The sequence below is a fragment of the Asterias rubens genome, chromosome 3 (genome assembly GCF_902459465.1).
Source record: "Asterias rubens chromosome 3, eAstRub1.3, whole genome shotgun sequence".
Classification (NCBI taxonomy): domain Eukaryota; kingdom Metazoa; phylum Echinodermata; class Asteroidea; order Forcipulatida; family Asteriidae; genus Asterias; species Asterias rubens.
Window position 1 is genome coordinate 22,363,336 of NC_047064.1, and position 18,361 is coordinate 22,381,696.

General features: G+C 38.4%; 1 protein-coding gene across 1 annotated transcript; it reads right to left on the minus strand.

Moving 5' to 3' along the window:
• Positions 1–827: 827 nt before the first annotated feature.
• LOC117288380 lies at positions 828–18,214 on the minus strand. Its single transcript, XM_033769223.1, has 5 exons — positions 17,923–18,214; positions 13,777–13,845; positions 6,063–6,124; positions 5,092–5,172; positions 828–3,767 (listed from the first exon to the last, which is right to left on the minus strand). Exons 1-5 carry the CDS (start codon positions 18,014–18,016, stop codon positions 3,735–3,737), a joined length of 339 nt encoding a protein of 112 aa, XP_033625114.1. The 5' UTR covers positions 18,017–18,214; the 3' UTR covers positions 828–3,734.
• Between the last annotated feature and the right edge of the window lie 147 nt (positions 18,215–18,361).

The window sequence follows — 18,361 nt, forward strand, 5'->3', positions numbered from 1 at the left end:
CCGAACATAATCATTTAACAAGCGGTACCATGCCGTCGTTGAGCAGTACGGAAAACACAAACTCGAACAACGTTTATGAATGCAAAATGAACATTTTGTTATGTCATCATTGACACTTAATAGTCTATATCACCCTAACATACACAAGTACACAGGAGGGCAATGACGTACTATTGACGTCATCAGGTTTGTCATAGTAGGTTTTGAGGCATTCAGCCTCGTAATGACTTAAGTTGACATTCTCGGGACAAGCACTCCCATAATGCTTGTTCAAGTCTTGACGTCACATCAAGGATCTTCAAGAAGTTTGATGGGGTCATAAATAGTTAATATTCTTAGCTTGAGGCCCAAAATGATCACAAACGGGATGAGCGCATAATCAACAGATCTGCAAATAGAATTTAATTTCTTACTTACGTCAAAAGGGTTTTGATTTGATAAACCTTAAAAAAAACCCCACCTAATTAAGGTTAAAGTGATGTGGAAACTAAGCGATAACCCGATAGGATTCGCGTTTGTCTAGCACCCTGACGTTGCAGTAGCAACCCATCGTTGCTACCTATTTCAATATGTCATCGCCTCGCTTCCATGGGTAGCACGCCGTACATACGAAACCTTTCGTCACAACGATCAGTGAGGTTTAGTTCTACCTCAATGATATGATCGAACACCACATTATGGGAAAGAATAAAATGGCACGGCACTATATACAGCAAGCGAGGTTGATCTCCCCTCAACCCCCTAACCCAAACACAATGTCCCCAACCCCAGGTTCCCGAGACACAACAACGACAACATAGTCAAATATTGCTACAGAGAACGCCGACTTTGGTACACGTAGTTTAATGTGCTTTAATCAGTTTCTTACAACACGTAAAGTTCAGTTTATATTATTCATTTAAAGGCAAGGTGAAATGTCGAGGGTCAACCAATTAGAAGTTAACAACTCATAAAATTACACCAGAAGAAAATCTTTAACAATAAAAACACACAATAATAAATAAACCTTGAATAAACTCATCGAATTAGAAATAAATAATGACATAATGACAAAGCTAACAGGAAAGTTGAATATAATTTTGAAGAAAACAAAACAACTGCATAATAATGTTAGTTTTCAAATTATTACAGGACTAATTAATATTCAACAATTACTTAATATTTCTACATGCTTCATAGGATATTACAATTAAGGATTTGTCAATTAATTAAAGTCGCGTCGCATGTCAAAGTTTACAACATTTCTTTCTTTTTCGTCATAATAAGATGACTAGTACTAAATATAACAACTAAATAATAATGGATTATTTTAAAAATTGTTTTCTGAGACTATTTCCCCCGAAACCTCGGTTTGGTTACACCAATCAAGTTTTATAAATAGATTGAAATTAAGATGGCCACATCTTCAGAGAAGTCTACCCCAAACTAGAATGAACATTCACTTTCCCCCAATCGGTCTCCCAACCAATACCTCTGGGATGGGTCGATGACCTTTAGTTAAGTACGTTATGCAAGTGCGGTCAGGTGATGTAAAGATGGGACTAGACTGGCCTGCTGATTGGTGCAGACTGGCTGACTGGCCTGCTGATTGGCGCAGTGCTTACACCAGCAACACACACTAATCATGTACCAGTAACTCTATTAATCATGTGGTTTGCAATATGAATGTGACATACACTGTCCACCCACAAGGAAGGTTCCACCATTGTCTGTTTGATTTGGGCCAGTCTAATCTCATCTTTCGTATTCCTATTCACTCATCACTACAACTGCTTTTTTACTTGAGACCAATCGGACTTGGGGGGGGGGGAGCTGAACTACGACTGTTAAAAAAAAAAAAAAAATGTTCTATACCAGATCAAACTGGATAAACACCATAATGATGGCGGGGATGAGCAAACAAGGAATCATAAGGAAACTAGAGGGCGCCCTTGAATAAGAACGGTCTTAGGACTGTGTGGAGAGGAATGCGAAGTCCGCGAGTAAACCTTAGCCGAACAGGCTCACAAAAACTGGAAACACTCAATAAGAGTATGTTATAAACGCACACTGTAAACGTTAATAATAGAGGTCAATTTGCGGCTAACAGGGTTCATTCGGCATGCAATCCAAAGGGGCGTGGTCAGAGAAGGGCTGGTGCGTTAGGTATGAATGGATGGGTGGAGTGATGGTGACGTCACGATTTGGACTAAAACGGCTTGATATACAGCAGTGGGATGACGTGATCTAACCTTTCTACCTAAATCGTTTGTTCAGGGCGTGCTATTATTTGTTTGTCGTCAGTGTCTATATCATGCACTTGCACGTCACTCGATACTTGCCTAAAAACTAACATCAAATTTCACCCTTTATGCAAGATACAGTTATTAAACGGCCATTATAAAATAGGTCAGATACAGTTTTAACGGTATTGTAAACATAGCCACGAGCTTGTACACTGAAACACATTTTAGTTATAATTTAACGCCAAACATTGCATTCCCTATTAGCATAAAATAGCAAATAATAATATGAATTATTTATGCAAACTTCGATACCACTAGACTCCTGTAAGTGCACCACTGTTACTACCCATGATGCTTAGCTCAAATGCAAACATGTCCTGACCAGGATTGGAACCCACTCTCTGCTACAACACCAGAGCTTAGGTCGGGTGTGAACATACGGCTGAGGCAAAGGGCTGAACATGTTGCATGACTGGAATGTTGTAGTACGACAGTCAATACCATAGCCACAACACTGTGAGCTTGAATATGGCTGTTTGCCCTATTGACTTCAACTGAGTCAAGCCAAATCCATTACGGGGGGGGGGGGGGGCGTTTAAGAAAAAGAAACTGAAACGACTTAACACTAGGCCTAAGACTAAACATGAATGATTTGAAGACGCCTACTGGTCTACTGGTCCATCAGAGCGACCATTTCGCAAATAATTGTGTAAAATTACCTCTTAAGTTATCGATTTGTGTTATTAAGTACACTCTAATTTGTTTCTTTAATAGATTCTATATTTACAAATCTAATATTAGGTACAATTATTTAATTGGGTGTCGAAGAAACAAGGTGTACCATTGGCCAGCCAATGCGTGCTACTCCCGCCATGTTTACTGTACTTGAAACAAGATAGTGTACAGCACTGAAGATGACGTATAAACCGACTACGAAGTTACGCAACTCTCGGTGAAGTAAGATAAGGTACAACATTGGTAATGACGGCAGAGGCACCATGTTGTGTGTACTCACAAGTAAACGTGAACAACGTCGTTTACGCAGGCCCAATTATTTCTGACGATTTGATTACCCTCTGTGCATCAAATTAGTGTACGGCAGAAATAGTCGCCGAAGTGCAACGAGTGTTGCGTTCGAATCAAGTTAGGGCTAGCAACCTTGGCCTAAAGTGGTGTTGGTGTTGGGATATAGCTGTCTTTATATAAATGGGAACATTGGTCATATATCTCTTTACACTCTTTGAATCAAGCTAAAGTACAACACTAAGAAGTTGGTGCTTTCTATAAATTGTGCCTTATATAACCAGCTTTAGGCTTTTAACATTGTTTAAAAGTCAATACAGTTCAGAGTCAACAGGGGTGCTCGTTAAACAAGAACTGTGTCACTGAACATTATTTTATCACCACTTTGTCCGAATTGTAGCACTGTAGTAGTTTAATCTCAGTCACGTCGTCGTCGTCGAATTCCAGAGTGTCGTATCCATAAACTAAAGAACACCACAGCGCCCTCTATCGATTCATGCCAAGCACAACCTCTAATACCTGCCAAGAAAAAAAAGAGGGAAAAAAACATCAGTGAGACAAGTTTAGCTGCAGACAGGGGTTATTAATTTCTTTGCTGCGATGCAAACCTAACGGACATTGATGTATGATGGGGATGGTTTAAAGTTACGACACCTCAATTAGGAAAGCTAATTGATCCGTGGTTGTTATGGCTCCGGGAAATGAGACAATAGCAAAGTAATTGGGCAATTCCTTCGGAATCGTAATTGATTATTACACTAATGCCATAAGGAAGAAGGCGGAGCAGACCGGAACGATCACAGCCGGAACACGCTGCTAATCGTGGAACTGGAGACGATTAGTTGAGTCACAGACACATCTTCACTTTATTTTAGTATAATTTTGTTTCAGAGTTAAATAAATTTGACACTCGTGTTGAAAAGTACTGACTGTTCTTCTCTTTCAGATCTTAGCATAGTGTTGCTTGATAGCCTAAGCATTTTATGTTTAATCTTGGTTTTGTACTCGATTGGGTGATGGGCTTTGGTGCGTCGGTCATTGTACATTTTTCAGATTCATTTTCAATTCTCAGCCAAATATTGCAGACGAGTGTTTTATGGTAAGCCTTTTTTGGGTCAATCGATGAAGTTATGGACTTTGTGCGTCCCTTATTATTGCAAATTTCTTCATGAGCTGGGGTCGATTTTACAAAGAGTTAGGATTAGTCCTAACTTAGGACTAGTTCGAGGAGATGTACAAATTGCATGGATAGTCCTAAGTTAGGACGAGTAACTGGTCCTAACTTAGGACTAGTTCTAGGAGATATACCAATTGCATGGATAGTCCTAAGTTAGGACGAAGAACTGGTCCTAACTTAGGACTAGTTCTAGGAGATATACAAATTGCATGGATAGTCCTATTAAGTTAGGACGAGTAACTGGTCCTAACTTAGGACTAGTTCTAGGAGATATACAAATTGCATGGATAGTCCTAAGTTAGGACGAGTAACTGGTCCTAACTTAGGACTAGTTCTAGGAGATATACAAATTGCATCATGGATAGTCCTAAGTTAGGACGAGTAACTGGTCCTAACACTATGTGCAATCCACCCCTGGAGCCACTATACCCACTTCATCACCATGTCTCTCTAGTGAGGGGAGGGGGAGGGGGACCCTGTGGATTATGTTTGCATGGATACGATTCGGTGTAAGTCTCCCAAAACACAAATCTTAATAATTACCCTTTTTCTCTCTTTAATGAAGAGAAAAGCAGGGTCATTCCCCCTTCCTTCGTGCATTTTTTACTTTACTTATTTTACTTTATTTCTATTTTTGTCCAAAAAGGGGGGGGGGGAGCTACCCACCTCATATACTTGCTCTTGAAGATCATGCGGCAACCTGGCTACCTCAGTGTCAAGGAAACACTCTGACGTCATCGATCCTCTCTGTAAAGATGCGCATAAACAAACACAATGAACAATGATCCGCCTCAACATACAAGAGACATTTTAGATTAAAATCTGACGTCATTTATCCCTCAGACCCTGATAGAACATGACATGTGTTTAAAAAACAAAAACAAGTCATGTTTAGCTGGAACAGAACAAACGCGTTCGCATTTTTTTCGTCAGAAGATGGAAGAGGGGAATTTTCGTCAGTGTCCCCAATAATCATTGGCAGTGCCATAATGGTCAAGCTACATTTTTTCCCTATTTGGGCAATTCTGGCCGAGTTTCCTTTAGCCTTTTTTCTTAAAAAAACCCAAACATTTCAGTGCCTTGTTAAAAATGTAGTTTACTAGATTGTTATTTTAATATATTAAAAAATTACACAATTTAAAAAACATCAAATTTAAAACATTTGGAAATGTCCAATTTCCCAATTTCCCAATTTCCCAGAATGTATCAATATTATACAACAATATCGTGCATGAGAATAATAAAACTCCAACCACACATTAAAGTCTGACTTAAAAACAACACTGCAATAACTGGGGTGTTTAAAACTGACATCATCGTTGTCGTAACAGAGTTACCGAAAAAGAATTACAAATTAACACCAGAGGTGTTGATTTAACACCAATGTAATTTCTTTGGCAGAAATTGTATTTATTTTTTACACTTCATTATTTGTTATTCTTATGTGACATCTATTCTTAAGAGTTGCGTTATGTCATTAATAAAGAAACAAAACAGGGATATCACATTGAAAAGGGGGATATTACCCATAAAATAAACATACAAAAATACTGAGGAATTTGATAAATTTGATGTGGATTTCACTGACAACTTTCATTAATTTTGGTTTGATATTTAAAACAAAAAGTGAATCTTACATCGTTAGATTCGTCAAGTTCCCTGTCGTCTCGCCATGCATAGTTTGCGGATCTTTTACCACCTGAAAGAGAAGAGAACATTCAGAACAAATGATTGAAAAATCAAGATTTGTGTATCAAAATACTCGACTTGTTTTGTCCTGTCTTTTCCCTATGGACTGTTTACAAACAAATATTGATTTCAAATCTCCGTCACTAATTACCGAGTTGGATTGTTTAACTGACTGACACACAAATAATAACATTCTGGAATTGGGGTAGAGTCTGACCACTTCGCTCACAGACTCAAATTCAGTTTTGAGCTTAAAACGAATTTGTATCTTTTAGTAAAACAAATCATTTTTTTCGATAGCAGCTTTCGATAGTCTAAAGCATTTTGAGAAACATTTCAATTGGACCTAACGTGATTATGTAACAATTTATCGGTTTTTATGCCCCATATATTCAAATCTGAGAGGCGTTGTAAGTCATTAAAATGTTTCTTATTGTGTAATCATTCAGGGAATCCAGCGAGGACTTCGCTCCGGATTGTTAGCGATATCTAAAAAACGCGACCATGAAATTTAATGGATACTGAATAACTGCTTTGTTTAACAAATAACAAATAAACAAAATAAGAGTTAGCAACTCAAAACATCAACTTATAAACTGTAGCAAAATATAACCAATGCTCGCCGATTAAGTCCCCTACGAATGTTTTGTTTTGATTAATTTGTTCCATCGAGGTATACTAGCGATATTAAGCGCATGGATATGAGTATACAGTTCAAGTGTAATAGCTGATGATATCCATTACCAGCTCAAATCAGAAACAAATAAGACATTTTTTTGACTTTGCGTTTATTCCCCCGTAAACGCATAACTACAACCTGTTCTTTTATTGATATGAAAGCAAACACTGGTCACAGTATACGTTTTTATAGAGATCTCAGGTTAAAGTATTTTAAACCTTAGAGTGATAATTCCGTGTTGCCAGTTTGGCCATCTTGAAGACGATGCCCCCCTCCCCACCAGGCACTTCAGGGGCCCTTATAAGATGCTACACAGGCAGGGTCGTGTGTGCATGCATCTCGGTAAGCAATTTATTATACAGGTATAACAACATTACCTTGTATTTGTAAATGGATGGGTTCCGGGGTTTTCAATCTATGGAAGGTTTTACAAACATAACGTATCATGATACACTGGAAGATGGTTTCGAGTGAACTCGCAAATAACCTCGGTATTTTTCACCGATATCTTTACAACCGGTTGGTCGTTTCCATAAAATGAGCATTTCAAATAATTTTCCTCCAAAAGATGAAATGCAATACGCGTCATTGGCCGCCATCTTTGATGTAAAACAAGGGATAAGTGCACGCATATACGAGCTGGGCACGACTCTCAGCTAGCCAATGGTAGCTCTATACGCGTGCACAATATTCATCAAAGATGGCGGCCAATGATATATATTGCAAATCATCTATAGGAGAGTGTGAAGTAATAATAATGAATATTACATCTTAATACATAGCTCAAAAACCGCTCTACAAGATACCAAAGGCGCTTCACAGAATCGCAACAAGAAGCTGACACAAAATATATTTCGCATTGCAGGTAGAAGAATTTCATTTTCTTTTACATCAATGTGACCAATTAATACAAATAAATTAAATGAATGAATAATAATTGCGGAAGCAGGTTGAATTTGACGGACGCTTAACCTTGTATCACATCGCCTCACCATATTAAAGTTAGGGCCGTCTCCTCACATTATCTCATCCAACTCCTTTGAATGATGCAGCACCGGTAGTGAAATGGGCGCGCACGTTGCTAATCAAAAACATCATTAATCGTTACCTTTGTAGTCCAAGAAACTTTTCAAAACTTCTAAGACTTCTTTTTAAATTATATCTTTTATGGTTTCTAATGAATGCGTTTTCATTTCTATCCAATCGAACTATGATGCTTCAGGGATTGTTGTTCTCGCTGTGTGTCTCATGCAATAAAACCCATGGAAACATAAGTAGTTTGTCTTTGAGAATTCAACTTCCTCTCCCAAGTAAAGGAAAAAACTCTTAAAAACATTCAGTTGTTATTAATCTTTCGAGTAAACTATAAGTTCAATTTGTGGCGCAATTGACGTCGTTTATATTTAAATTTACAGCAACATTACAGAAACATGTTCTCTTTGATTGGTTGGGTGTTGTCGAATTACGCTTTGGGAGTACAAGAAAGTATAGCGCTCGACTATGGGCCAAAATAACTTCAACTCCGAGTGGAAAAATAAAGAGAATGATTTGCAGCTGAGTCATTTTTTTAGGAATCAATCTCCATTAAGAACTAGCCTTTACTCTAATCATGACAAGCTTTTATCCACTTTAAATCACAAGACATCAAACTATTATTCCACAGCATCGTTAGAGATAATCAGAGTTGACAGTGGATACGACCTGGAACGATTCATTCATTAATGCGCATCGCAGGGCCGCGTTGTGAAAGACAATTCATGACTTCCAGAGAAAGAAATTCTGTGGTGTCAAAAGGCTTCCCCCTTTTAAAAATAATCATCTGATTTGTGTGTTTAGTCATAATAATAAAAGACATTTATAGAGTGCTTTGAAGAGCAAAGCGTCTAACAATAAATGACTGAATTAAATAAAAAGAAAAATGAAGAAAGGTTGCAGTAGAGGCAGCTTCCCTGATATCACACGGCAGCTTGTTCCATAATTTAAGGACATCAACGAACGAACTGCCCTACTCGGAGCAATTATCCGTGTTACCTAAGAAGAAGAACGACGCCCCCTGCAACCTCCAGGCCTCTCTGTATTATAAGCGAGATTGTTAGAAGTGTATCTTGGAGGTTGCTGTTGGAGGTTGCGAACAGGAGAATTGTTAACTTGATTTATAGGTACATTTCGGATTATAATTTACCCCTCATTCAAATAATGTAATTATCAGGTGTTTATTTGTGTTTAGCTTTAAGGCAATAGTTTTGACCTATCGGTATGTCTGCTCTGATGAAGATATATTAGATCGCTGTTGAACTGGTGTTTGTGTATTATACGTTAAGATAGGCGAAGATGTCTCTTGACTTTAATTCGCATGACTGGGAAGGATTAAGAAACATTATATTTTGTGGGATAATCTTTCTTGACCCACGACTTAATAGGTATAAATCATCAGTGGTTTATAGAAGAGTGAAATATATTATACCATCTATTTACTTTGTATCAACTTAGTTTGTCACGTTTCGGAAAAAAAACCACTGCAAATTTGCTTTGCAATTTGTTAAGGACTTGCACGCGCACGTCCTTTGTTAACCACCATGGCCATTTTGTTTGTCGCCACAACTTTGTCAAGGAACGTTTTATCAACTAATTTTACGAAAATATTGATGTAGTGGTAATTTCAAAACGAACTGCTTCTCCCGCCCCGTCAATGTCAAGTTTTGATTTTGGAGGATATCCTCTGTGTCGTTTCCCTGCAAGGTCTCTTGTGTAAGCCCAAGACTATTGTATCCAAAAAAGCATGAATTGTCACCGATTAACGGAAGTGTTCTGTAAACGATTACTTAACACATTGGCTTCCGCCTTGTGAGTAGTCTACCTTAAGGTTGTCCTTAAAGAAAGTTCGCGATGCACAATAGGGTGGTGAGAAAATGCAATTTCTGTGGAGTGGTTTGACGAACAGGAAAAATACCCGGACGTCCTTAATTAATTTGACGTGATGTAATTACATTACACCAGACTAATTCCTTAACACCAACACACCCACGCGCGTGCCGACAATGTTTTTTTTTTTACGCGCCAATGTTTTGTTCCTGAGGGTCAGTTTGCAAACAAATTGAACCCCAGTAGCATGATCACACTTCAAGCTCTGCAAGACGAGACAAGCGTAAGAATTCGTTTTGTAACTCTCACACACGTCGATGATTTGCTCCCCCGCCCCGCCCCCTCCCCCAACAGGAAGGAAAGTAAGTGTGTGTACTTGAACCTGTATCCACAACAGCATGTGCAAAAAGGAATGTAATATAAACTTGTCAGAAGAAAACCAACTCCACAGAACTCGGTGCGCAATTCGTACATCTTATCTGCCTGTAGGGATAAAACATATTCTGTTTTTAGAGACCAAAGTGGCAGCTGGTAAGAAGAGGTTTCGATTTCCCCCTCCTAATAAGTCCCATCTCCCCCTGTAAGAGGGGTCACTGCTTCCGCTCCCGTTTGGTACAATTTGGGGGGAAATCCCGGCCTAGTCGGAGCATCTGCCCGCATTAAATCCCACTGGAAAACTTGGGACGTTCAAATGCGCGGCTGATTGAGAAAGAGCAGACAGTACCAAATGTCATTAAGTTTATGTTTACTAACAAAATATAGGGCGAATATGAGTTCTTTATAATGAGACAGGATCAATGTTTAGGCCCACCTCTTGGCTTAAAGTGCACACGGAAGCCATTCGTATTAAGCAGAGTCGATTTGTATGATAGACCTACACGCAAATACTGCCTGAATTATTTTTTTCTTTAACATCTCCAGACAACTTATCTCTAAATTTGGCATACAAGTCCTCTTCTTTACAAATGTAGTTTTTGTCCCTCTTGTGTTTGAACCTAACCTTTTGGCATTTATATTATGTTGTTCTGTACTTTCCAGCTGGGGACCTTTACCCAATTGGTATCCTATTGTCAGTTTGTTTATAGATCCCGAGTATGATTGAGTATACCAAACCAACATCCCCGGGAGAAAAAAAGGATTTAAAAAAAGACAAAGGGATTTAAGAAAAAACTGAAATCGGCACCGATAAATATCGCTGTTAGGAACGCGTTTACTAAGAGGAACGCGTTTACTAGGAACGCGTGTACTAGAGGAATACGTTTACGAGGAACGCATTTACTAGAGGAATGCGTTTACTCGGAACGCGTTTACTAGAGGAATGCGTTTACTTGGAACGCGTTAACTAGAGGAATGCGTTTACTAGGAACGCGTTTACTAAGAGGAATGCGTTTACTATGAATGCGTGTACTAGAGGAATACGTTTACTAGGAACGCATTTACTAGAGGAATGCGTTTCCTAGGAACGCGTTTACTAGAGGAATGCGTTTACTAGGAACTATGTAAACGCGATTACTAGAGGAATGCGTTTACTAGGAACGCATTTACTGGATGAACGCGTTTACTAGGAACGCGTTTACTAGAGGAATGCGTTTACTAGGAACGCGTTTACTAGACAACTGCGTTCGAGGTCGCTGTTTATCTGAACCATGAACGACCTGTCAAGATTCTACAACCCAACATCATTTGATAACAAAGTTATATACACAACCTCACCAGGATACTCAAAATAACAGAGACTTCTCCAAAAAGTAACGTTAATGAAAAGCCTTGAGCTATTTCCACCCCCTTATAATTTAAGGCTTGATTTTGATTAAAATGGTGTAAAGTTTGAATGAATGAACGGGCCGAGCTTAAAGATAACCCTACGTCACTTTGATGTCAATGTTGTTTAATACGAGATCCGGGCTTAATCAATTTGTGTTTGTCGCAAATTTTAGCTTCCAGCGGGAGCTATATAACCACCCACCCCCAAATCAAGCAGATTCCCCCATTTATTGGGCATGTTAGCGAGACATATCTTAGATGAAACAGAAGACCCTAGAGCAGTATTTTCTCAGAACATGCAAGATAAACTTCATGCCCGAGGAAATAATGTACTGTCAATTTCAAATATCAAACGGTATTCAGACCGTGTTAAAATGATGTGCCATCAATTTTTCAACATCTAAATTTTGCAAGAACATAATCAAACTTGCGAACGAGTGATTTAGCTCGTACGCCGGAACTTTGATGTATGAGCGACTGAAGTTAAGACATTGATCAACACTTTCTGCATAACGACCACAAGGTTATAGAAAAGTTTGCGGTAACACCATGTAAAAACAATCTCTAAATGAGTTGGGGTGGTTCTGAAAAGAACCGTTGGATTAACTCGACGTTTCGCTCAGTATGCTCTGATCGTCTTCTGGAGAATGCTGGACTCTGATGCTGCATGCTGCTTAAGTACTGGGCGGCGGATCAGCGGTGATGCATGAAGGCGGGAAATAGAGGCGGGAAGGGAACTCGAAGATGCGTGGTGAAACCTGTTGTGGAGCCTTGGGTGGTGTGTGGGGGTGTGTGCTCACTGAACCGTGTCAGTAGGAACAAGCACAGGGGATAGTGAGGGTGTGGGGCCTAGGTGACTGAGGGTATAGATGACCCAAAGAAGTCAGAACCACCCCAACTCATTTAGAGATTGTTATTACATGGTGTTACCGCAAACTTTTCTATATCTTACTTCCACCATGCAAAGTTTCAAATCCTACTGACCACAAGGTTATTGCTTAGTTTACGCAATACTGCGTCAAGGAATAACCCTAATAAAATAAGATAAGAGAGTTGTTCGCTTGGATTCAAACACTGATCATGTGAAATTAAGTTATAATGTAAGTTTTCATATAGCTTAGACGTGGTGGAAATATTGGAAATAAATTAAAAAATAAATAAATCAACAAATAAAATTGTTCTTTTTGTGGAAAATGATTTAGGATGCTTCGTTGGGTCCACACTAACCAAATAATATTACTCTGGTGGTATTCCGCCCTCCGTGTTTCATGTCTTTAAAAATAAGACATTAAAAAACTACTAAACCACTAGGAAAACTTAACCAGGAAAATCTCATTTCAAAAGGCGGTCATGTTTGTTTTAGATATCGACGAAAATCTGGAGTGAATAAGTCCACGCAGGAAGCCTGAAAGGAAAAGACACTCTTAGAGGTGTTACCGGTACGCCCTAACGCTTCTTATTAGAGGCGTTACCGGTACGCCCTAACGCTTCTTATTAGAGGCGTTCCCGTACGCCCTAAGGCTTCTTAAGAGGCGTTACCGGTAGGCGCTAACGCTTCTTATTAGAGGCGTTACCGGTAGGCCCTAACGCTTCTTATTAGAGGCGTTACCGGTACGCCCTAACGCTTCTTATTAGAGGCGTTACCGGTAGGCCCTAACGCTTCTTATTAGAGGCGTTACCGGTACGCCCTAACGCTTCTTATTAGAGGCGTTACCGGTAGGCCCTAACGCTTCTTATTAGAGGCGTTACCGGTGCGCCCTAACGCTTCTTATTAGAGGCGTTACCGGTAGGCCCTAACGCTTCTTATTAGAGGCGTTACCGGTAGGCCCTAACGCTTCTTATTAGAGGCGTTACCGGTACGCCCTAACGCTTCTTAGTTTCAAATGTTCGGGGATAAAAAGGGATATTTTTGGCAAAACCGCGGCGCAGTACTTCGAAGTGAAATGTTTCTCAGAAGGCATTATACTATCCAAAGCTTCAGTACTTCTTACCACCTAAGCTTTTATTTGCATATTTTCAGAGTCATTACCAAACATACAGATCCTTTAAAGGATATGATTTGTAATGAACCCTACCCTAGGTCGTCTGACTTTAATGAAGTACGCATATCTCTGTTTCTTACATTGAATCATGTCAGGATATCGACTTCCAGCTTCTCGGATACATTGCTTCAAATCACACGTAACTTCACGTGGTTTGATACTGAAGGGCGAGATTTACACGCCCTTCAAGAAGCTTGATGACTAAATGGTACTGCGAGAATTCCCTATCATCAAGGTCGTAGACTTAATGTACTATTATCGCCTACACATCTGAAATAAATGTATAAAGACTGATATTTTACGCCGCAAACCTACCTCTTCTGCGGCAGAATCTGCAAGCTGCCGTACTAACGTCTACACAGTTCAGTGTGGCGCAGCTGGTGGCTAAGAAGAAAATACCAACAAAAATAGCAAAACTGTCAAAACAATTCATCCTTTGTATTTCCAGAATCTGCTTAAAATATTAATATCATTTGTTTGGATCCTGCTTTCTAAGTAAATCATTATGAGCAGCACAAAACGCGTTCTATAAAAAAAACATTTTAATTTTTGTTCGTCTTTTCAAGAAGATACACTAAGAAATAATAAACATGGACATACACCTAGAACTAAGATAAATCACACCGGTGATTTAGAATGTGGTAGTTGCACAAAATCAAAAATATCTTATCAAAAAACATTTTGCGCAAGTTAGGCCTGTCTATAGCTATAAATTAAAGTTTTAATGATTGCTATAATTTGTCACTGTCATTTATATGAGCTACGAATTTTGATTACAGTTAAAACAAACGCTTAACAATAATTAAGACAGTGCAGTGATTTATCCGACCGTATCAATGAACTGCCATTTTTCCAAACGAGGTTTTTACTATCAACATGTGTACGTCAGGTTAGAGAGATTTGATCTGTTTCATTGGCAACCAACATTTTAATCTTTTCAGCCAATGACTTTCAACAACTCTATACCAGATGGGACTTGTATAGGAATTGACGCCAGAATTAAATGAGTTTTCACCAAGTGCTAAAACAACTTGATCAACATGTTTAGAAAATAATATATTTTAAATTTGCATCGGGGATCGATAAAGATTTTTTTCCCCTGTTTTTCTTTTTTCTTTTTTTACTCATACACCGATGTATGGGTAAACCCAGAATTAATATAATGTAGAAAATTTGTTCTTATAGCCTGACTTATGATACTTTAATATCGTATCAGCTGCTATAACAAAGACTGCTATAAATACGTGCAATGTCTTAGTTTATTATAATATATAAGTGATTTTATATGAAGAATATGGAGACCGTTAACAGGCGTCAAAAAGAAGTCTTGAGTCATGTTGCTTTTGCCATTTACAACAATCTGTTTAGACAATGGGACTAGTGTACACTCCCGATGCAGTGATTAAGAAAGACAAAATGAAGCGAAAATTATACCAGACTAAATAGACTATTAACTAGTCTACTTATTAGTCCACTTATTTCTAGACTTTAATTCCACATCTGCCAGTTAAATAAATAGTTGGCGACATGCCATGATAGTGCGAATGGTAACTTGTCTACTTGCTTTTCGATTAAAACTCAATAACCTTAACCAAATAGCGGCGTTATAATAAAACAGATGGACTGGTGACATGTCTAACAGTGATTTCTTATTCTCTCAACTATTTTCTCAACAAAATCTTTGCGACAAGATCAGACAGACGGATGGGTAACTTGTCTATTATATGCCGCAATAAAAGAACGGAACCACAGTTTCCGGACTGAGACTGCGTATATAGTTTATAATGAATTAGCGGTCTTAGAAAGCAACAGGATTGCTGACTTCGAAAGATAGAGGGAAGTCAAAACATGCCGATTGAAAGAAGAAATCATCCGATTTAATTCGGAAAAGGCCTTGATTGAAAAGATGCTTATAACTCTACGCATTGATTGCATTGGGCGTTAAGGATTTCATATCAATTTCAGAAAGTGTAGTGGGCTGTGATAAACTGTTGAAGAGTTTTGTTTCGTAAGATCAAACCAGGTCGAAGTATCGTGTTTTTGTTTTTTTTGTTTTTTTTAGGAATGGCAACAAATTTTCAATTGCAGCATCGGCATTGTTTGCCAGGTATTCAAAATCCACCTATGATTTCTATTAAGACGGGGGCACTTGTTTGAAAGGGGTGTCGGACTGGCATGAAAAACATTCAACACTCCCGATTCCCCCACACATCTGCAAACTTTATCAGTGACATTTTCATCACAAAGGGTATTGTTTGCTCTTTCAAAGTCACAGCATTTCTCCGTCTGAGACTCGTGTGAAAGTTGTCTTTCAGACCAGGATTGTACTTTGCCACAGTGTTCAATGTATTTTACTTGAGAACACTACATGAAGCTAAAAGAGAGTTAAAAAAGGAAAAACCTTTCTACACCAACCGGTTTTTACTGGCTGGTGGGTAGTATGCTTTTTGTACCAAATAGAGCAAAAAATCAGCAAACTTTTGGCAACAGTGACAACTCGTCCACATTGCTCATGGATTGATTAAAAAGAAAGAACGTACGCCATAGCATCAATTTTCACCACAAGTACCCTGGTATAAATTCGTACCTGCGAGGGTAGTAGAGGTTGATGTTGTGTATGAAAAAGCCTTTGGAGCGCCACGGCTAGCCAGTGCCGCTTTCTTGCCAGGAAGTTGATCAAGATTAGAGTAATGTTATTGGCCAAATGACCAGGGGTCGATTTCACAAAGAGTTAGGACTAGTCCTTACTTAGGACTAGTCCTAAAAGATATCAAACATGTACAGCTAGTCCCAAGTTAGGACTAGTAACTCGAGATAAGACTAGTCCTAACTCTTTGTGAAATCCCCCACAGGTCATTATAGTGTAAAGCACATCTTTGTAAACTGAGCAAAACAAGAATAAATTATAAATCTGTTGCAACAGGTCAACCATACCATTGTTTTACCTTTCAAAGAAAGTATGCATGCATGGTAGCGGTATTTGTGATACTATAGCTTGATTCAGAGATAGTATACGCTTGACAATAGCAACATGATTTTCACCACGAATGCTGTGACCATTTCACCAGGTTGAAACATTACCAATTATGTACCATATTTAATTCACCAAAGTTAAGTATGCATATACATCAGCAGCACATCTGTCAACGTTGTACCTTCTCTTGATGAAAAGAGATTAGACCACAGCGTTTTTCAAACATTTTATAGTTGCAATGGCGAGATTAAAATAAAATTCATTATCCACATTCTACTTCAACAGAGGCTAGTGATTTTAGCGATTCACAGGACAAGACAATACAAGTCCGGTGGTCTCGTTCTTTAACAAAAATAACACCTCACTGCATTTTCAATTTCAAATGATCACAGGGCAAGACAATACAAGTCCGGTGGTCTCGTTCTTTAACAAAAATAACACCTCACTGCATTTTCAATTTCAAATGATCAATACCAAAACCTAATGAATTCTTTTTTAGCGATAAACAATTTGAGTTCATCAGAAGAAGGGGTTGTTCTAATATTGCTTGTTCCAAAAACCTCTCAAATGTGAAACTGTGTAAAGTGTTCTTCTATACACCCATGTCTCACAAATTCTGTGTGCTTTCAGATGCTTTCAAATATTTGAGTGAGAAATTACTCAAAAATTTCAAACAAAAATACGTTACTTACATTATACATTATGAGTATTTACCAATAGTGTCCAGTGCATTTTAAACTATTCAAGTGCAACCAAACCGACAAATAAATTAAAACCGAGTAACCATCAGATCACCCCCCCCCTATTGCTGCATTGTCCCACTTTCTATTAATTAGAGCACACAACTATCTTACAACATTTTAAACTGTGTATAAGACTGATGAAATATAAGTTAAAGACATATTAAGGGAACAAACGCGGGGAACTTTAGCTTCAAGACAGTTATCTAAAACCGTCATAAATCCACCCCACTGAAAACAAAATATTTCCTTTGGTCTTACGCTAAAAAAATTTGTAAAAAGTACAACATGGTGGATCTTTGATGAATTGCAAAGAAAACAAATCGTGAACATATTTACATAAAACTTACACGGTCTAATTAAAGATGACGATGATAGTAGAAACATTTGCTTGAATTATTTCTGTCTGAAATGTCATATTTGTTTTTTGACAACAAAAACTAATTTACCGTTTGGAGTTTATCGCCCAGTGAGCATTTATTCACTTTTTATTTTGAATCGATGTCATGCAAAATGTGTAATCGAACTTTAACCTTTGTTTGCTCGTGACCCAGATGGCTGATGGATTTCAAACTTCTATACGTTTGTCAGTTTATTTATATCTTGAATTACATAAAGTTCTTACAGTGCCAGCTTACTGTTTTGCACTGCAACCAATTCTTGGTTCGTATACTCCTCTTGAATAAAATTGACTCGGCCTATCGGAGACCTTTTGAAAAAAAAAATTGAATAAATAATATTGCTTACCATTTGTTGTTGATGTGTTTATTATGAGAATTGTGGTCAAAACAAACAACATGACGACCCATAGTGAAGGCAAACTCATTCTGTAGTAGCCCATAGTTACCGCAACACACTGTACACGTTTCAGTCGCCTCGCCTTTCCCGCCAAAAAAACACACCCCAAAGTAATCGCCCGTCTCCCTCAGTTGAATCTTGGCTGTGCTCCGAGGTTTTGGTTTTGCAAATCCACTAGATCTGATGTGAAACAAACGCGAACTTATTTCATACGGGGACTAAATAGCTGAAGAAACTGATGAAATGCCAGCCAAGCGCGCTCTTTATACGTGGAGTTTAGATCACGTGATATCGAAGTGAACGGTTGAATATAAAGCCATTGAATTAATTATTCACCTCGAAAAAGACCACGTTGGAGTGAAAGTCTGTGATTTAGCTTTTAGCTTCA